This window comes from Thermobia domestica, chromosome 16 (assembly GCF_964235325.1).
Source record: "Thermobia domestica chromosome 16, izTheDome1.hap1.1, whole genome shotgun sequence".
NCBI lineage: Eukaryota > Metazoa > Arthropoda > Insecta > Zygentoma > Lepismatidae > Thermobia > Thermobia domestica.
The window spans coordinates 152,979,049-153,000,425 of NC_137469.1; the positions used below are offsets into that span (position 1 = coordinate 152,979,049).

Sequence of the window (21,377 nt, forward strand, 5' to 3'; positions counted from 1 at the left end):
CAATTTCAACAAACTTACGTATAGCTATAAACCACCATCTGTAAAATAAATGTGCGGGTGATCTTTTTCGGGGAGGAATTCATTAGCTACTTTTCCAATATCAATGTGGTGGCTTTTTTCTCTTTCCATGCTAAAGATTGCCGAAGAGCTCAACTGCATTTGCACCACTGTCCTATGAATATAGATTTTAATGGCATTTACTTTACGAAGTGCTTGCTTAGGTGTTACAGGAAAAGTGAGATTCTGTTATAAATGAGTAGGGGTCTAAACAAATACGGAAAACTATTAACAATGACACTACTTGAAATGAGTTTTCGCAATATAATGGAACAGTATTTTATTCGAATGTGAAGGAAATCATTGCATAAATTGACCCTTCCCCTCCTTAGAAGTCTAAGCTACAATACGTATCTAATAATTTTGAATTAGAAATATATGCATCGAGTTTCATATCCTTAACTTTAAGGTCTCCTGAGTTAAGTAAATGAATAACCTTCCTGCTAACGAAAGAGTAAAGCTTTGGGCTTTAATGGTATCTGGAGTGTAATTATTAATTTCAGCAACCCCGAAAACTATTGAATAGACACTCATATCTTTCAATTAAGAATTATTAAATTTTCACCCCTCCCATTAAACCTCCATGCCGATAATGCTAAACTTTGATGTGAACGATATAGAAGGTTTCATAATTCATGTACTCAAAAGCTATGGATTTAACATTAATATCGTTTATTTTCGATTATTTTTGCATGTCCCTGTGTCTCCAGGGGCGCCCATTAAGGGGGTAGGAGGAGGCGATTGCCCCCTCTAGGGGAAATTATACTTTGCAAGATCGAAAACCCAAAAATTGTTTGAATATTTACCCCAAAATTTGCAACTATATTTGAAATGTCGCTTATACTTGCCCCCTTTGAAAACCACAATATGGGCGCCCTTGTGTGTCTCTCATGATAGAGCTAGAGATGATACGGGTTTCGATTCCCGGCAGGAGTCGTGTGGTTCGGGTTCCACGTTAAGTCGTAGATGCATATCTTGTATAGAGTCACAGCTGAAAGACACGCTGAACTCTATATCACCTCACCTCGTGAGATATTCTATTTTTGCATAATTTCTAAACCACTTTTCTTTCTTTGAATCTCCTCCTTCCTCTTAGGACACGCATAGGTTCAAACCGAATCTTTCTTCACGGTTGGAGGACGAAGGCTACTGTACCATACGCGTACAACCCTTATGAGTTGCGCAGTTTGAGTAGCACGCACGAATAAACCACGCTTACATTTATTATATATAATTAATAAAATCTCATATTAGGACTAAATTCGCACACCAAACTTTTAACAATGCGACTTTATAAATTCTGTTCATTTTCTCTATTATTATTATTATTATTATTATTATTATTATTATTATTATTATTATTATTATTATTATTATTATTAACCCTGCTTAAAATATTTCATTTCTGTTCTTCCTCTTAGAATTTACTCTGTACTAATACACAATAGAGCAATCATACACATGTATTTGGTCTAGGAATTAATTCGTGCGGTTGGTACGCACACATTGAAGCTGTAGTACAAACACAAAATACATAAATACCTTAAGAAAAATATTGTCCATCGCTAGCCACCACTTTCGCCCATCTGTCAGGCAATGTACGGATTCCGTGGTGAAAGAAGTCCTCATCCTTGGAAGCGATCCAGTCAGAGACCCATGTTTCGATATCTTCTGAAGAAGTAAACCGCTGTCCAATCAAATCGTTGTTCATGCAATCGAACAAGTAGTAGTCCGAAGGAGCAACGTCTGGTGAATACGGCGGGTGGGGTAAAACTTCCCATCCGACATTTTCTAAATAGGTTTTGACCGGTTTTGCGACATGTGGGCGAGCGTTATCATGTTGAACAATAAGTTTATCATGTCTGTTCTCCCATTCTGGTCGTGTTCTGGCCAGAGCTTGCTTCAAACGCATTAATTGTCGTCGATAACGTTCTCCATTCATAGTTTCACCCGGTTGCAGCAGCTCATAGTACACCACACCTTTCATATCCCACCATATGCACACCATAACCTTTGCACAGTGAATATCTCGTTTTGGTTGTGATGGACCTGGTTCACCTGGTTTCACCCAGGCCTTTTTTCGTTTAGGGTTCTCGTAATGGATCCACTTCTCATCACCCGTAATAATTCGATGCAGAAACCCCTTTCTGCTCTGTCGTTGAAGCAGCAATTCGCAAATGGTTTTTCGTCTTTCAACGTCTATGTCTTTCAATTCATGTGGAACCCAATGTGACATCTTTTGAATCATTCCCATGGCTTTCAAGCGTTTGGAGACTGTTGTTTGATCAACGCCTAATGCTGCTGCAAGTTGTTCCTGCGTTTGACACGAATCCTGCTCGAGCAATGCTGTCAATTCTTCGTCTTGAAATTTTTTTGGCTGTCCAGCTCGCTCTTGGTCTGCCAAGCCGAAATCACCACTTCTAAACCGTGCAAACCACTTCTGACACGTTCGCTCAGCTAGAGCATAGTCACCATACACTTCCACCAAAATACGATGACTTTCAGTCGCACTTTTCTGCATGTTAAAGTAATGCAGCAGGACACCCCGCAAAAACACTTTATCAGGCACAAATTGCGCAATGTTCACTTAACTACAAACTGGTCTTGTTGACGCTTTAATCCACTGCCCTATACTACGAACGATACGCGATGACAGGGGTTTGCAACACATGTGTGGATACACGGAACTGTGGGACGCTCCGTTCGTTGCGCCATCTCTTGTCCACCCGCACGAATTAATTCCTAGACCAATTCTTATTATTATTATTATTATTATTATTATTATTATTATTATTATTATTATTATTATTATTATTATTATTATTATTATTATTGCAATAGCTATATGAAGCAATTATCTCGGCCAATTTTGTTAATACACACCATTCAGCGAACCGGTAGTTGTAGAAATCAGGCTTTTGCAACAGCAATTGTTAGCTCAATCGGTAGAGCGCAGACTTATGGATTCAAGGGTTACGAGTTCGAATCTAGCCTAAGTCAAAAGATTTTTTTCTGATATAATTCTTGAGATGGAAATGTTTCTCTCTCCACCTTTATCTCGTAATTCTGAATAGAGATGTTTGGATGTGAAAGAAAAAAGTATGCTAGGATATAAGAAAAGAAAGATAAATTACATGATAGTTTTTGCAATTTTTAACTATATTTTCACCTATCTAGGACGTTTCTAAAAAGCTCAGACTTCTAGACCTCCTTTTCGCTCTCTTACGCGTCCTTTAACTAATTTCTACAATTACTTATTGAGTCTAATTTACTTATAATTACTTATTGAGTAATTATATATATATATATTACAGATGTCTTATCTCTTTCTCTTTTCTCTACATCATGTCTTGAGATGAATGTTTTGACAATAGGTTACAGACACGATTTTACAAAATAATTCGATCTGCGATATCAGTGATACATATTGTGGTGTTTAACTTAACATATAAAGCAATAAATAGAAAAACTGAGAATACGAATCTTTTCTTGCACTGATGCTTCAAATCTGTGTCTTTACCCCCTATACCTATGTTAATTCCCTAGTCAGAATAAAAACTCTTCAAAATTAATCAAAAATTTTTATACAACCATCCCTTCCTTGGAGTACTGCGCGGTCTCATACCCGTCACTGCGATGTAAAGGCACTTATGGCGACGAGGATACTTTCGCAACCTTGCGAGCGAAGATATATGAGACGTGGAACTACAGTTTGAAGTGGAATCTGGACAAGCGTAATGCATTCAAATGTTAAATCTCTACTACCGGAAATCGTCCTGGGACTCTGTGCAGCAAGGCGGTAGCACTAGACCAGCGGGACAATGTTTTGGAATTCTTAATGGAAGTATAGTATATCATAGTTTTAATCTATCACACCTCTATAAACATAATTCAATTATGGTTGGATATAATATATATGCCACGTTCCATATGATTTATTTTATTTCTATTTTAGAACATCGTAAAAGCTCTATAAAGTTGTCCACTCTGAACCTGGAGAAGCGCTCGCTCCTGTAACATTATGCGAAAGCGCTGGCCATCTTCAATAGCTACTTGTCTTTAGCATAATATTGACCCTTAGCATAAGCATGTTAGCCTTAGCATGTTAGTCTTATTTCTTTACTCAATTAATCCAAGAAAATAAGCGGGTATTACAAAAACTACGTGTATTTAGCTCAGAGTATCAATTAAAAAATAATATTTATTGAAAGGGAATAATTGACATATTTGTATTAAACAACTTTGAGAAACGATAAGTGTTGAAAAGTTATCCCAATAACTGCGTCGTTAAAAGTACTAAATAAATGGTTTAAACTACTTATGCTGGCCTTTTTCAATAAATCATGTGATCTTTGTTACTATAACAACATCTTGCACTTCATAGCGCAAGAATTCTAAACTTGAAATAGACAACTTGCTAAATTAGTTTCTTTTTTAGACCAATCCCTGGAATCTTATGATTATTAATTATAGGTATGCCGTAACTTCTAGGGGCTGCACCTTATTTTATTCGGACTAATTTCACACTTAACATCGAGCATACATGTAAAATATTGAATAATTAAAAAATAAACAACTGTTGAATAATAAGAAACACACGAGACATACAAAAACAAAGATGCTGATGATGATATTGTTAGAAACTGTATCAATTTCTAAATCAGTATGACTGTGTGAATGCCTATAGAAACACATAGCAAAAGATCTATTGTGCATGAAAGTTCTATACTACACTTACTTATACGTAGGTGGGGGGTATCCTTGTGCAGCACATACTAAATCAGCTGGATTGCCTGCTCTCGCATAGACATTGGGGGTTGCATTTTCTATCGTTGGTCGAAGACTTCCTTGTGGCTCTGTGAGAGAGAGAGGAGCAATTGAATAGTTATCAAATAAATGACTAAAGATGAAAAATAAATAAAATTGCACGTATAATGCACTTGAAGCTGAGCATTTACTTAAAAATACCTAATAAAGAAAGCGAGAGTTAAATAGAAATAAAATTTACTTTTGACGATTCACAGAATAAGTAATCGTAGTCCTTCATCTTCTCGTATGCTTTTATCCTTTGTCTATAACTGATCTTTTTTATTTACCCAAAATAGTCCGATTAATTTGGATCAAAGAGTATTGCTGGTCAACTTAGGCGATCTCACCACAAATACTCAAGGCTATCAGAAATATTTCGCTAATGACAGAAACTAAGGGATTAAATTTATGAAGTACTATTAATCGATTTATATCAAACCTTGGTGCGAAGGAAACTTATCATTTAATTTTCGGCCTGTTATTCTTTTTAACATTAGCAAAAAAAGAATAAATTTTGACAAGGGCGTAGTCCAAAGTAATAAAATATTGGTAAGAGGGGGCTTCAGCAATTTAAAAGAAAAACGACAAGAAAGTCGCTGATGGTATAAATGAGATCAATGACAGAAACTAATGATTCATTTCATAAACGGAATGCTGGTTTTGGATAACAATCTCCATGAAAAAAATTGATGCTATGTAAGTAACCTATCAAGATAAGGTAATAGAAAGGTCACATTTTGTGTAACTCCAAGTTTAAAATAGAAGACTTTCTGAAAAATACCGTAAAATAGAAATTATATTACTAAACATTTTTAGAGGTTCCGAAAGGCTTTAACAAGGCAATGCATTATTATAATAATGCTTAAAACTGTAATAAACTTAATGATTGTGTATTTATGATACTTCTTTCCATTCCACCTAGTTTAGTAATTATAGTTAATATTTTTCATTACCATAAAAGTAACTATTACGAAATAACAATTTTCAAGTCCAATGGTTATGCCGTATAGGCTAAAAAGGACGATGAGGATGAGAGTGATTGAAATGCTGGAATGAAGAAAGTTGGAGGAAACGGGATAACACTGAGAAAACCCACTCGCAGTGTATGTCCACCTCAAAACCTATTTGGCAAGAGCTGGAATCGAATCACTGAACAAAGTAACTTTCAATGTAGGAAATAATTAGTGACTGTGGAAAAAATATACTAGGGACTTTAATAATAACCCTACCGTCTACAAGAAAAGTCTACACATTCTTTGTATTTTTACTCAGTATCTTAATTTTGATTGCATCAAATTTCCCGACTTAAAATATTGTTACACTTAAGTAGATTCAAAGTAATTTCTGCATCAAATTTAATAGCTTTTCAATTTATGGTCATTCCCATTGATTGAAATCGACAAATGACTAAAAATATTAATATTTATTAAATTATGTCTCGAAGGATAAATCTTATTATCTCATTCTTCTTTTCAGTAGAGCAGGATACAAAAGTACACAGTCACTGAAAATTAAATTTCTGTCTCCTGTTATTCATTTTAAAAATGCTAACTGAATGCCGATCGTTGGGGGAGAGAAATGGTTCTCTATTCTAAAGAAAATATACTTCCTCAAGAACCATGACAGATGAAAGAAATACTATCTGCGATAGTGATATGTACTATTCAGACAAACTTGGCGAACAACATTCCAGATTTCAATCTGCAAGCAGTAGAAAAGTTTGCATCTCAATATGAACGAAGAACAGAACTACATTTTATACAAACGCATGGATTATTTAATTAAATAATTTGATTTAACTGATTTAACTATAGTATGTGTCCTATCCAAATATCCATGTTTCAGAATCGTGCGGTACTTGCTAAGCTCTTCAAATTATCTGCACGTAGTTAAACTGACTATGTAATAAATGTTGCGTGAGTACCTTAGAATTCTGAAACATGTATTTTTGGACAGCGCACATATGAGTTCTTAAGTGAAGTCTTTACCCGACTACGGTAGGGTCCATAGTTTTGGAACTATAGACCTTTAATCTTCATTCTTTTCATGTTTTCGGCAGCCTATAACTCCATAAGGAAGCATTTGTGAACTCAGATTGGTCTATACTTTTCATTTTATCTTGGTGTCAGATAGTGAAAGAATTTTAAAATACATATTTCACCTTTATGCCTCGCAATTTTTGAACGAGTATTTCATAATTTTCTTCTCTTACAAGTAAAATTTTATCAATGCCAAAATCTAGTTTCTTGACCAAACTTGTGAGAGAAGTGTGGAATGTCAAGAAACAATCATAAGCAAAATTCAAAGCGTTTCCGCCTATAAAGTAGGCCGCAGTGGTCAAAACCCTGATTGATCAGAATAAGAATTAACAATATGTTTCAAGTTTAAAAAAATCACTTTATTTGTGAAACGGGTAAAGGGATGAAAAACAAAATCATGCTAACCGACATCGGGAAAAAGTAGACATTTATTTGAGGGTATGCTTAAAGTAGCCGCCATCTTGAAGTCGACCATATTTAAATCGCTCTACATTTTTTAAATACGAAGGGGGGTCATATAATATATCAAATTGAGCTAGAATTTTACGAGAAATAGAGTGCTGAAGTCTATGTTTCCATAAGTTTATATTTGAAAGGCATAAAGAAATGCACATTAATATGAATTCGTTGGTTCAAAGATTTCTTAACAGCTGTATGTTTTTGAAAAGAATTCAAATCAGGAAAACATAATGTACGTTAGTGAGAACATCGCAGGTAAAAGCAAAATCAGTCGGTATTCTCATTCGCTTTGACGTGAAAAGTCATACTAAAATAAGAGATGATTTTTTACAAATAGCATGCATGTAGTAAAACATTACACTTGTGTTGGATGAAAGAAATCTTCGTATACTAAGTAATTAATTTCCATTGATTATGGCGACATAAAACAAATGCATAGTATTCATTAAAAAAGTTGGCATTATTATTATCAAATAATAGCGAGCCGTCTTGTTTAATATACAGTAAAAGAAGAGGGCCGAAGTTTTTATTATTTCTGTCATTCTCTCTGTTCGTATCCCAATCGTTCGAGAAAATTAAGATACTGAATACTACCAACACCTACTATTTGCTACTGATATTAGTTCTTCTTCTCGACTACCTTCTGATCTTGTTTAGTTTTCTAACGCTTTTGGCCGTTGGCAACTCAGTAGAAACCTTCTGCTGCGATATTAACAAGCGGTACTAGCGATCTTCAAGGAAACCGGATTCAGCGCTTGGTGGATCTATACTACTAACTAAAGTCTGGGGAAACAAGGCTAACAAAAATCAGTGATTCTTTATAAATAAATCGTTCAGAAGTATTTTCTTTTAAACGATTTTAACTGTAGCTTAATCCCAAAACTGCTACTACTATAGAAATTGTACCAGACCTAATGCTACAATCTTCTGATTATTAACCATCAGGTAAGATACCGAGATGATACAAATTGGTCACTGCAGTAATGCTATTTCGTGTAAAAGTGTTAGTTACTCCCGTGACCTGGTCGTATGATCCCGTTATCTGATGTTTAGTAATCAGTGATATATCAGGAGTTTGTAGGACAGGTCCACAGATATTCCATTCAGTAAGTTCAGACAGTGAGTACCAATTTTTATCACAGATTTATATTTGTTCTTGGTCAAAATATGCATTTCTGAGAAAATTAAGCATTAAGTGTTTCTGAGAAAATTACATTGTAGGAATTATGCAGAACAGTTAATCAGTGGTCATTTGAATTTTCAACAGGATATACTAATTAATGCCTCTCCTTCAAATCTAATCTCAAAACTAACAATATTAATTTAGCATCGACTACAGGATAGTAGGTTATTTCAAATAAATCAGAATTTATTTTAAGACCTTGAAACATCCGAGACTCAGAGCATAGAAATGAGGGAAATGAGTCAATGGGGCCATAAAAACTTCCCTAGTGACACCGAGGAACAATCTTGGTAATCTTTTCAGTCGAAATATTCATCCACGAGGGATCAATCACACCATCTTCCGAATCTTACGCTGATGTTCTACTGCTGAGCTTTGGCCATTCAGTGTTGGTTGTGAAGTGTTTGTGTATGTGAATTCACGTCAAATTTTAGAAACTAGTGAAGGTAAACAAACGAAAGAAAGAAAACGCCCACGTATACTTTTTTGTTGTAAGAAGTCCCGATTGAATGTCTGTTTCCACACTGATATTAGGGAAAGAAAAACGCATTTCCTCTTTTTGCTTCAAAGAGTGTTCACTTCATCATTTTAATAAAGTAAATACACATTCATTTCTCAGTTTTAGAGCAGAAGGGAAAAAGTAACCACAAATAATTGAACTAACGGCCAGATCAAAACAAGATGCTGCCACCAAGGGCGCCGATTTCTCTGTACCTTTGGGGGCGGGGTTGCCCAGGACAGTTGCCCCGTGCGCCAGCAAACTAATCTATGTGTTTATTGATGTACGAGATGAAGAGGATGCTAATCGCAAAATTTGCCCTGAGCAACAAATGTCTAGTTTCGTCACTGATTAGGTTACCATATTTTTAGATTGTGAAATAGAGACATTTTTCTGAAATATGAAAAATACATGACAATTATTGGCAGTTGATTTTAAAGTGAAACTTCAGCTTCAAGAGCAAGGCTTAAAATTTAAAGTGGGCTGTTACGGCAAATCAGTGTCCTGTTAAAGTTTTGTTCCTGTTTCTGTGCGATGTTTGTCTCTTAAGAACATTTGTCCTTGTCCATCACTTTTTACTTAATTATTATCATTAATAATACAGTTTATCTACGAAACAACTATTTATATTATTATGCGGTATTAAACCAAATCTGGAACTTGTGATTTTTATTTATTTCCATCATTCCATCCGGCAAATTAGTGTGATTTGTACGAGAGGGAATGTTTTCGGGCCGGTAAAATTTGAGATGACCCCTACCATGCTATAACTTTGAGCTTCGTCTTATCTCGAGTAGATGCAGACATGTCGGAAGGTTTGATTCTTGTAGATTCACTAGTTCAAATGCTGACGAAGATGAGATCTGGAGAATATGACTCTCAACTAACAACATTCGAACGAATTTATCAAGAATGTTTTTTGGAGATATGCAAAGGATATGGTCTTGAAATTTCAGAGCCCAAAACAGATAGACCATAGGGGCTCCTCGTAGAAACGAACTAGACATTCATCATTGAAATATTACAAATTCATTTTGGTTGAATATCTTCCTTCGTTGGAGGCAGAAAACGAATTTTCTAAATATAATATACTAAGAGACATGTTTTCTGTTTACTATTGATGAGGCAATGACTGAGACGGAAAAACAGTTTGGATCATGTAGCAAAATCATTAGATCAATCACCACTCTACATCCAAAAAGTGAACATTTTCTACGGTAAATTACATCATTGTGGAGCCCATGGCCCCATATATGTAATCTGGAAATGGAAAGTATGAAAGTGATCTGGAAATATTCTAGTGTGAACTCAGATTCCTCCCAAACACAGTTAAGTTATATGAAGACAAGAGAAAACCAAAGTTGATTCCTTGATGAATTCCGTTGATCTCTGAGTCTACAAAAAAGCATTCTTAGAAACCTACAAGCTACATATCATCTCTGTGATTGTATCAGTTTCTAGTGCTACATGTGAAAGATCATTCTCATGTATGAAAAGATTAAAGACACGTACGCAGTTTAATGACTGATGACAGGTTGAAAAACTTAGGATTACATTATATTGAAGAAAATTTGCTAAATCGTTAGATCTTGAAGAAGTTGTGGATACGTTTGCTGCTGCCCACAAGAATAAAAATATCCTCTTTTAAGTAGAGGTATGAACCTATAAGTTATTTCTTTACCTGTAAAAGTGTATTTCTCTGCATTCACTTAAATCAACCAGCCACACATATTTTAAACGCAGTGATTTAATAACTGCTTACTTATATTAGAATTCAATTATTGTATGAATATGTACTAGTTGTTTGAGGTAGTAACCTCTTATATTTTCACTGTAAAAGAGTAAAATTATGAACAACAAAGACGAAAACATTCATCTTGAACACAAACACACAAACACACACACACACACACACACACACATGATATATATTAACACCCTGTATATATATATATATATATATATATATATATATATATATATTTATTTATTGAACAATTTCCCAGATACAGCATAGCTTTGCCATTTTACACAGGGACATGCTAACAAAAGAAAGAAAAAAATAAGACAACAATAACAACAACATACAAAAAAAAGAGTGTAAAAGTAAAACTATTCCGTCAAAGCTCGTATTGCTCTTTCAAACACTGGGTAGTTCGAAAAAATGTCCACATCAGTTGTTACTTGATTATAACTGTTTGGTATTCTATAAAAAAGAGACCTCTGTATAACAGCCAACCTAGGACGGGCAAGATGGAATAGGTGGGTATTCCGAGTGATGCGGGAAGGGACACGTAAGGATAGTTCCTGAAGTAATATTTCCGATCTTAAGGTTCCATTAACTATTTTATGTAGATATTTCAGGTCAGAGATAATTCTGCGTACTTCAGGAGTCTGAATATTAAGATGTCGCAAGAGCTCCTTCTTAGATAATATTCGAAGTGCAGGAACACGAAAACGGACTATAGCAATGAAGAAATTGAGAACAGAATCAAGTCTGGAGAGATGTGTAGGTGCTGCCATGGCCCATATGGGAGAGCAGTATTCGATCTTGGGCGCTATTAAAGTCTTATAAAAAGTTGCTAATGAAGAAACAGTGCGTAGTTCGGTGAATCGATAAAGAAGTCCCAACATGCGCATTGAATTCTTTAGTATTGAGGAGATGTGGTCAGAGAAGGTGAGTTTTGAATCAAAGATGACACCAAGATCGTTATGACTAGCAGAATGTGTGATAGGGGAATCGTTGATATGGTATGTGGAGGGAACAGGAGACTTTTTCAAAGTAATAATAATACTGTCACATTTCTTACTGTTGAGTTTCAAGTGCCACATTTCACACCAGCGTGTAAGGGAATTTATGTCTTCCTGTAGAGCAATTGTGTCATGGAGACACGATATTTCTCTGTATAACTTACAATCGTCAGCAAAAAGCAGAAGGCCACTAGGTTGAGCTGATAAGTGCGTGTAGAGATCATCCATATACAGGACAAACAGTAGAGGTCCAAGTACACTCCCCTGAGGCACCCCTGAGATCACGGGTTGGGGGTTAGAAGTCGCCCCTGAAAGAACAACTCTCTGTTTACGGTCCTTCAAGTAGCTTGTGATTAGAGAGAGAAATTTGCCATGTACAATAAATCTATTGGAGAGTTTATGAAGAAGATGAATGTGACTGACAGAATCAAAGGCCTTCGAGAGATCAAAGTAGATAACATCTAATTGAGTATTGTTATTCATACATTTGACTGCACAGGAAAGAAGAGTACTTAAGTTTGAGAGACTTGAGCTTTTCGGTAGAAAGCCGTGCTGAGAACTATGGATGTAAGGTGAGGTGAATTTAAGTAGCCTGTCTTTAATTATTTTTTCGCAGATAATTGATATTACAGAAAGAAGAGAAATTGGCCTATAGGAGGATACATGATCTTTAAGTCCTGATTTATATATATTGGGGTCACGTGAGCTAGTTTCCAACTGGTGGGATAATACCCTTCCTTGAAGCATCTATTGAATAAGATAGATAGAGGAACCGCAATAACTGAAGCAGTTTTGTTGAGAAAGAGAGGACTAATTTTATCAGGTCCAAGTGATCTATGTAGAGATAACGATAGCAAGAGAGCCAAAGATAGATATAGATATACAAAGTGTTATCGAACTATACCGACAAACTTTAAGAGGTGATTCCTCACATCGAAATAAGAGGAAAAGTTCATATGGACCTATGGCCAAAAGCCCATCTCTTATCCCATTAGGGCAACTTTTAAAAATATTCCTCACCGTTTTTCTCTTTTGATGTATTTGGAGATTTTATTCGCATTTTAACTGTAGTCCAGAGAGCTGTGAATCCCATATGTTTCGGTTCAGTCACCAACTCTTTCTATGTCTAACCTAAGAGACGAACCGTAGGATTTTATAGGGGAATATGTTCACTTTGCTTCCGGTTAATTGGTATAGAAAAATGTTTAAAAAAAAAATCGTTCTCTGGACGTTAGGGAGAATACATTTTCCAAGTTTTATCTCATTAGCACAGTTTTTAAGGGGTTTGTCCCCTGTCCCCCTTGTATGTGTTAATAGAAAATTTTAATTTTTTAAATAGAAAATTAGTAACTTTTTTCGTCGTAAATAGAAAATGTTAATTGTAGTCCAAAGAGCTGTGAATCCTGTAACTTTCGTTTCATTCCGTATTATCAATCTGCACCAATAATTTAACCCAAGAAGTCCAAGGTGGGAGGTTTGTCGAACCCACTCATATATTTTTTTGTAAAACACCTAGTCTTCATTAAAAGTCTTCATTAAAATATTGAGAATTTTATTTATTGTCTATCGTTACTTCTTTCATAAATGCATATCACTAATGTGCATTTTTGTTTAATAACTTGTAAGCTAAAAATTATTTCGCAGTAGTGGGTTCGTCGAACCCTTCGTCCTTTTGGACTTCCATGTGACATATTTTCTACAAATATATTTCATGCTAAATGGAATAAGCATGTTTGTATTAAGCATAGTGGCGAAACACTTGTTTGTGTGACATGAAAATTAAAGATTTCATTTTCACTTAACCAATTACACATTGATGGTTTAAGTGCACTCAGTCTATTAATAGATTATCAATAAGTGTCGATATTATTGAGTTCTGGAGGACAGTGTACAGAAAAAAAATCGGAACTCCAAGTGACGAGTCTGGAAAGAGTTTTTCAGCCAAATCAAAATTGGAAGTGTATCATGTAAGTATAGATATTTGAGCATGTTAAGTCACATCAAATTTTAAAACAAAACAATAATATTCTGTACTTCTTTTTATCGAAGATCCTATGTAAAGTAGTGTTCTATAGAGATATTCGACAACTTTCATTAATTATTTAATGCGTTAGAATAAATAATACTCAGATTAAGTTACACATGAACTAAAGCGTACAGTGGGCTGCTGTCCTAGCACACTTTTGAATGAAGTTTCATGTGAATCTACCTTAGTAAAAAATTTAGGAATATTACCAACAATTTCCTAGGAGCTGAGAAATTACCCTCTTTCCATTCTGACTTCGATTTCTGAAAAGTTGCTCGGTAGCTTTATCAATCGCGGCTTATAGATAGCTTTTATCCGTATGGAACTACACTTTTAAAATTACCTAAAGTAATTGCAAATAAATTTTGTAAATAGAATATGATTTTCAGAACGTTCCGTCTTTAAGATTCATTGATTTATTTGTTAATTTTTACGAGAACCACTACTAGGTCTTCGAGATGAGGGGAAAATGAAGACAACGAAAAAAAAAATCGTGATTAGGAACAAGGCTCTTAAAAGAATTTCCAAACGCTCAGCGCTTTAGTACTTTTCCAGCATATACTTTTCAATCAAAGAAAATAATCGCACGAAAATGATCTGTCTGATGCTTCAATATTTGCTCTCGTTAGCTTAACAAATAATACTTTATTTACATTGCTAAACAAGAAAAAATGAAATGAAATCTTTGAGTTTTACGTCCCACGGTTATGCCGGTTAGGCTAAAGGAGACGGTGATGATGAGTAATGAATGAAATGGTGGAATGAAGAAAGTGGGAGGAAACGGGAGAACCCCGAGAAAACACACGCACGCGATGTTTGTCCACCACAAAGTTCACTTGTCGGGGCTGGGATCGAACCCGGAACCCCAAGCGCCAGAGGTGAACGCTCTACCACTGAGCCACCGCGGCCCCCACTGAACAAGAAGTTTCTACATATAACGTAATTAATCCTCACAAGTGGAAAAGTGCCACGTTCAACTGTCGTGGGAACTTCTATTTTCCATATCTCGAAAGTATCTTTATGCGCTAAAATAATTTGCAATACGTTTACATTTTTAAGAAAAAGAATAAATTAGTATCTCGACAAGTTGAAGATATAATTGAAACTTCTTCAGGTTTTCACCCACTTCCCACCCACCCACTCTCAAAGTCTCTAACGCAATCACAAAACTGATAACTGATGTAAAATTTTATATCATACAGAGAATGTTTATTGAAAATATGCATCCTGTTATAAGCGGATTAATACTTCAGGAAATAGAGGTTGAAAATGTATTGAAGTCTGTGTCAAGTAGAAACAATTAAATAGGCTTCTTTGAAAGTAAATCGTATTTACTGGATCCTCTGCTTTCCGCAACTAATGCTTTGCAAATTAAATTGTATATATGTGATTTTCAGGTTGCTAATCCACGTGGAACCAGAACTAGAAACCTTCTACCAGAATAAAAATCTAACAGACATGTTAAAACTGGTACTATTTTATCGCAGTGTTTTAGATAATATACATGGTGTTTCAAAACAACACCGACAATGTTTGGGAGGTAATTCATGACACCAAGATTTGATTAAAAGTATAGACCAACCTGGGTGCACAAATGCTTTTTTTTTTCTTCGGAGTTATAGGCTGCCGATATCATGAGAAATGAAATTTAAAGCTCCATAGCTCCGATACTATGGACCTACCGTAGTCGGGTCAAGACTTTATTTAGGAACTAGTAAGTGTCATATCCATTTTTCAGAATCTTGCGGTACTTCCGCAACATTTTTTATAGAGGTAGTTGATGAGTACTTCAAGTTATATATCTGTAGCAAAACTCCCTCTATAAAATTGTTGTGTAGTATTTTAGGAGTCTGGAACATGGATTTTCGGATAGGGCACATATTAGTTCCTAACTGCAATCTTGACCCGACTGCGGTAGGCCTAATAATTTTGGAGCTATGGATCTTTAAAGTTCATTTTCTCATGTGTTCGGCAGCCTATAACTCCTAAAGGAAGCATTTGTGCACCCAGGTTGATCTACACTTTTTGTCTTATCTTGGTTTCAGGAATCACCTCCCAAATGTTGTCGGTGTTTTTTGAAACACCCTGCATGTATAACGAGAGCTTACTTTTCACACCCCTTGTTGAGGATTTGAAACAACTTGAGGAGATTGATGTTTTAGTAACTGTAGCAGGTAAAGAGTGCTGTTTTAAAGGAACAGTGTCAGTCGTAATTGGAGATAATTTAGATGCTCACAATTTGGGGCAGGGGGCTTTTCTGAAAGCTTTAATGTACACAGACCACGTAGGTTTTGTGTAACAAATCAAAAAGATATGCTTACATTAACTAGAGTCGATAATGTTAATTCGCGGGCAAAAAATGTACGACAATCAAATAAGGATTCCAGAAATTGATTTAAATATGGCTTCAGTGTACGGTGTTAAAGAGAAATGTCCACTCAGTGATTTGAATTATTTCCGTTTTGTAGAAGGAACCGCTTCAAACATTCTTCATGATATTTTTGAAGTTATAGTAACTAACGTGTTAGATGTTGTTTTAAGTCATTGCATACTAACTATGGAATACTTTTATGTGGATGAGTTAAACAATAAGCTCAGATAATAGAAATATTCTCCTCTAGATGCGCATCGGTCATTTCAAGTGCAGAGAATATAAAACAAACCGTCTCCCAAATGTGGTGCTTGGGTGTACAACGGTACATTGTACATTTGTATTATAAATCTTTATTACTTTGTAATTTTGGACCATAAGATATTCTAAATATGTACTAGGCTGGCTGATTTTACTCTCAGAAGAAGAGAAAGAAAAAGAAATAGTGTATAGATATAATGTTAATATATAAAAAAAGATATTCAAATGTTTTAAATAATGAGATTTTGAAACGTCGTTGTCAGGGACAACAAGATATAAATAAATGGAATTGTGGCAGATGAGTTTGTGTTTTAGTGGCTCAATTAATTTAATAAAAGCGAACCGTTCTAAAATTGGTGGCGAAAATTCGGGAAAGGAAAAGTGAAAGTGTATCGTTCGAAGTATAGTAAAACGAGCACCATTGAGCCTCACATTGATTTCACTATTTTAAGAAGTGGAAAAGTAATACACAGAAAAAAAACACGAATAGTGAAGCGACGGATATCCAAATGGTCCAGGCCGAAAGGAATGCTCCAGAAAACTTAATGGATGTTCTAAGAGGGATATCACAACAAATTAAGGACCAAGCTCAGCATTTTGATGAAAAGCTTGAGCAATTGTAGGAACGCAACGACGGCAAATGGGACCAGATACAGGAACAATTGAATCAAGTGAATCAACAAATTGCTGCCAAATTGGGACGTTACGGTGAAGATAGGGAAAAGATAGTACAGAGATGCATTGAAGTACAGGATTCTGTAGATATTATAGAGACTATGGTAAATGAACACACCAACCAAAGTAAACAGTTGCGGATGAAGTAAACTCCATTAAAGAAAAGTGTATTCACGAGAATGCAGTGCGTAATGGTGAGCACATTACATTAGTGAAATGTACGGAGTTTTCACAAAAGCATAGTGCCTTATTGATTGGATCAGATTATCCTAACTTCTTTCCTCATTCGAATGTTTTTGACTGCTTTGCTGATACTGTGTGTAATGAAGATTCTGGTATGTATCAGTGCGCAAAAAGTTATGATTATCTTCATCTTGAGAATGCTATTGACTGTCTGTGTTCCCCGTATATTCAACATGATATTAATTCTGTGATTCATGTAGCAGGAGGTAAGTTGATTCCAATATTCGTGAAATGCAGAAAGGAAACGTGTGTTCCTATTAGTGCTTGTGTTGATTGGTTGATTGAGTCGAATCTGTTGAACTTTGCATTCAATGACAAGACTAATATGATAATAGTGAGCAATCTGACGATGTCCTTACGGAATATGATGCAGTGCATTGACTTTAATAATCTAAGCATGATATTGCTAAGATTTGAAAATCCATCAATGGTGCAATACAGTGCTAGCTTGAATCAAACTAACCTTCGAACCACGTTCGAAGTGTCCATCCCAAAAAGTGTGATCCCAATGTAAAAGGTGATATTAAATCCATATGTACCGGTAATGTAACCGAGCCTAACTACAGAAGAAACAGAAACCATGGCAGGACAGACTACCGTGGATGTCATGTAAAGAACAAATACAGATCCATTAGGAGGCACGATATTTCACCTCCAGTGAAACGAAGAAGAACTGAACCTAGTGTTAACGGTAAGATAACCGAACCTAACCTTAGTAGTGACGGTAAATGTGATTGTGTGACTTGACCTAATTAACCCGATATGGACGACGAAAACAAATTTGTAACGTTTCAACGCATTGTTGTATTGCAAGCCCGAGCATTTTTTTTATTCCAAACGACGATCGTTTCATATCCGTTACGTTTCGAGGATTATATTTGACAAGTAGCGAAGCCTGGCGTCTTCAGTGTGGATCACAGCTTGATACCGAAAACAATTTGTTTCTTCAACAGGAAAATAATTCCGTCCATAAAGGGTTAAAGCGTAATACGTTTACGTTCACCTAAGAAGCATGTAAACATTAGATCTAATCACGTTCGATGGAGATTTCGTAGAAATCCCATAGATGACGAAAAGTCTCAAAGTAAGAAACAAAGAACTGTAGATGTAAATAACGCGCAAGACTGTATTCCGGTTTATGACATTCAATGCAACCTAAACAAATACATTGGTCATGTAACTTAACCTAATGTACGGACGTCCAAAAGTATATATCAAATTGATTCTTATTATGGCCACATATGTCTTAATGTTAGGTGTTTTCTTTGATATTTGTATTGTCAATCACATTATTCGTGTTCCATGTTATTGAAGTATATTTAAAAGCATCTTTGTAATGCTAGAATATATATTGAAGTTAATAATTTATGTTTTCTATAAGGAATTTGTATTTTAAACAATTCTTACTTTTGTGTTGTTGTTACAGTCGAGTTATATGCTAATAATATAAATATATCCGATCATTCTACGTTCAAAGAACAACTACATGAATATACATACATCTTTTTCAAAACCTTCATGTTGCCTAAATAAATAATTAATAATTTGTAACAAGCAGTTAATGGACCAGAAAAAGGACTTAAATAACTTACAAATCAAATTTCGAATGTGCCTTATCGTCGTTGAAATGTATAAATAAATAAAGATGGTGATAAAGTTTAAAATAAATATGATAAGTATGATAATAATATTGTTCTAAAATTAAATATGATATATATGTATAATTATATGAATTGTAATTTTCAAGTATACGAGGTGCATTCGAAAACTCGAATGATTGATATCAGGGTGCGAATTACCGGGGGGGATGAGGGGGATTTTCCCCCTCAATCACATTTTGTTCCCCCTCAAAGAAGTCAGCTGAAGTATTCCCACCGGGGATGCTCGCTTTCCCCCCCAAACTATGCTCAGTATAACTACAAATTTCTTCAGAATGATCGATGTAAACTATTCAGTTGTGGTCATTTCTACTTACCACCTAATTAACCACTATTTTCAATTTAGTTGAACTATATTATTATGACTATGGTTGTTACTTGCAACTGTACCTTCGTACCCTTCAGTTCATCGTCGTTCGTGAATTTGAATGTACTAATTGCGTATAACAAAGCCACATATGGATTTATAAATGCTCTTAGCGGTTGGCCAAGAAGAAGTAAACAAATAGCTACTTCCACCCACTGGCGGATCCACGGGGAGGGCGGAGGGGGCGACCGCCCCCTCCAAAGAGTTTTTTTGAACTTTCAGCATTTATCATTGGGAAATACTAATATGGTCTTTTTCCCGACTGATCAATCTGTGTGACAAGCATAGCAGAGTCCAATAAAAATGTGTGGTACTTAATACAGACATATTTGAATTGTGAATACTTCTCTCCCTAGTTCCTTGGGGCGGTCACCATAAGCCCCAAAGTAGCGAGAATATGATTCATTCGTTGGACGAACAACTGTAATAAGGAGGGTAAGACGGGTCACTCTTTGTAGTAAAAATGTGTTATTGTGTCATAGAAAAAGGATATGAAATGGTTTCGGAATTCCGGATTATAACCTCAATTGCCTTTACCTTTAAGAAAGAGAAATAAAGAATCTTCAGCGCTCCTTACCGAAATGCTCTCTGAATCTAAAAGGAGACTTTTCGGTTGATTGATTGATTGATATGTATTTACGTTGTTTGTCAAATGGGATGCTTTACAGAATGAGAACGAGTTCAAAGTTGGATCTGACCCACTGTAGTGCGTTCAATGCTAACTTACTGGAAATTAAACCACAGAACTTCATGCATCAAAGATCATAGGTACGTTCGCTATCTACTAGATCAACAAAGAGAGCCGTGACTTTTGGGGTTCAACACGGAAACATTACGAAGGACCAGGAATTTATTGTGACTTCAAATGGCATTCCATCTTTTCTTGAGAAATAACACAAGCTTGTTATTGTAATTCACACATAAAAGACTAAATCCTGAGTGAATAACTTCGCACACGCCAAACCAATTAAGCTAGAAACTTGAAATTAGGACAGTATATAAGATTTGTTGCGTAGGGTATCACTAAGGAAGGATTTTTTTTTAATTCGAAGAAAGGAAGGGAGAATGGGGTGGAAATTACTTTAATAAGATGTTCATCTCTTCTAATTTATTTATTTATTTATTTATTGAAACAGAACACAACAGGTATTATACCCAATTACAGTGTTCATCTTTCATGAAATAATATATTTACAATTTCCCTTTTAAACCTTGTGAGGCAATCAGCGTAAATATCTATATTATTTGTAATTTTTAAGAGTCTGTTGTAGGTTGCACTAATCCTCCATGTTGGCGACTTATTTAGGATATTAGTCCTTGCTTTTGCACAATAAAATAAGTTATAGTTTTCTGGACGTGTTTTCCTGCCTGGAACGCTTATTTGAAAGCTCGAAAGCAATTCGTTGCAGTCTAACTTATTATTAAGTACCTTGTACAAAAATATCATGTCAGATAACGTTCTTCTTTGTTTGAGGGTTAGAGTTTTAAAATTCCTATTTAATGAATTAGTGTTTTCAGTTCTTGGGAAAATGTTTGTTTCCTTATATACAAGATATCTAAGAAATTTGGACTGGATTTTTTCTATTTTTAGTGAGTTAATTTTTGTATCTGGGTTCCATACAAGCGTCGCGTATTCCAGTTTGGATCGAACGTAAGTTTGATACAATTTATGAAGTGTAGCAGGTTTACGAAACTCCCTACTAATTCTTAGAATAAACCCAAGATTTCTGTTCGCTTCATTTATTATGTTATCAATATGAGGTTCAAATGTAAATTTCGTATCATACATTACTCCTAAATCATTGACAGTACTTACAACGGGTAGTTGAGTTTCACTAATTGAATATTTAAATTGCACTGGTATTTTACGTTTTGTAATACTCATGATTTTACATTTACTAATATTTACATTCAAAAAATTACTTTGACACCATTGCACCACTGAATTTATGTCTTGTTGAAGTTGATTACAGTCATTT

General features: G+C 35.2%; 1 protein-coding gene across 1 annotated transcript in view; it reads right to left on the minus strand.

The window, feature by feature from the left end:
* LOC145672658 (cell adhesion molecule Dscam1-like) overlaps positions 1-21,377 on the minus strand; it is a 439,482-nt gene that overhangs the window by 143,620 nt on the left and 274,485 nt on the right. The window contains exon 5 of the mRNA XM_081741822.1: positions 4,796-4,913. Coding sequence (XP_081597948.1) covers positions 4,796-4,913 — 118 coding nt within the window. The remainder of the gene's footprint in view (positions 1-4,795; positions 4,914-21,377) is intronic.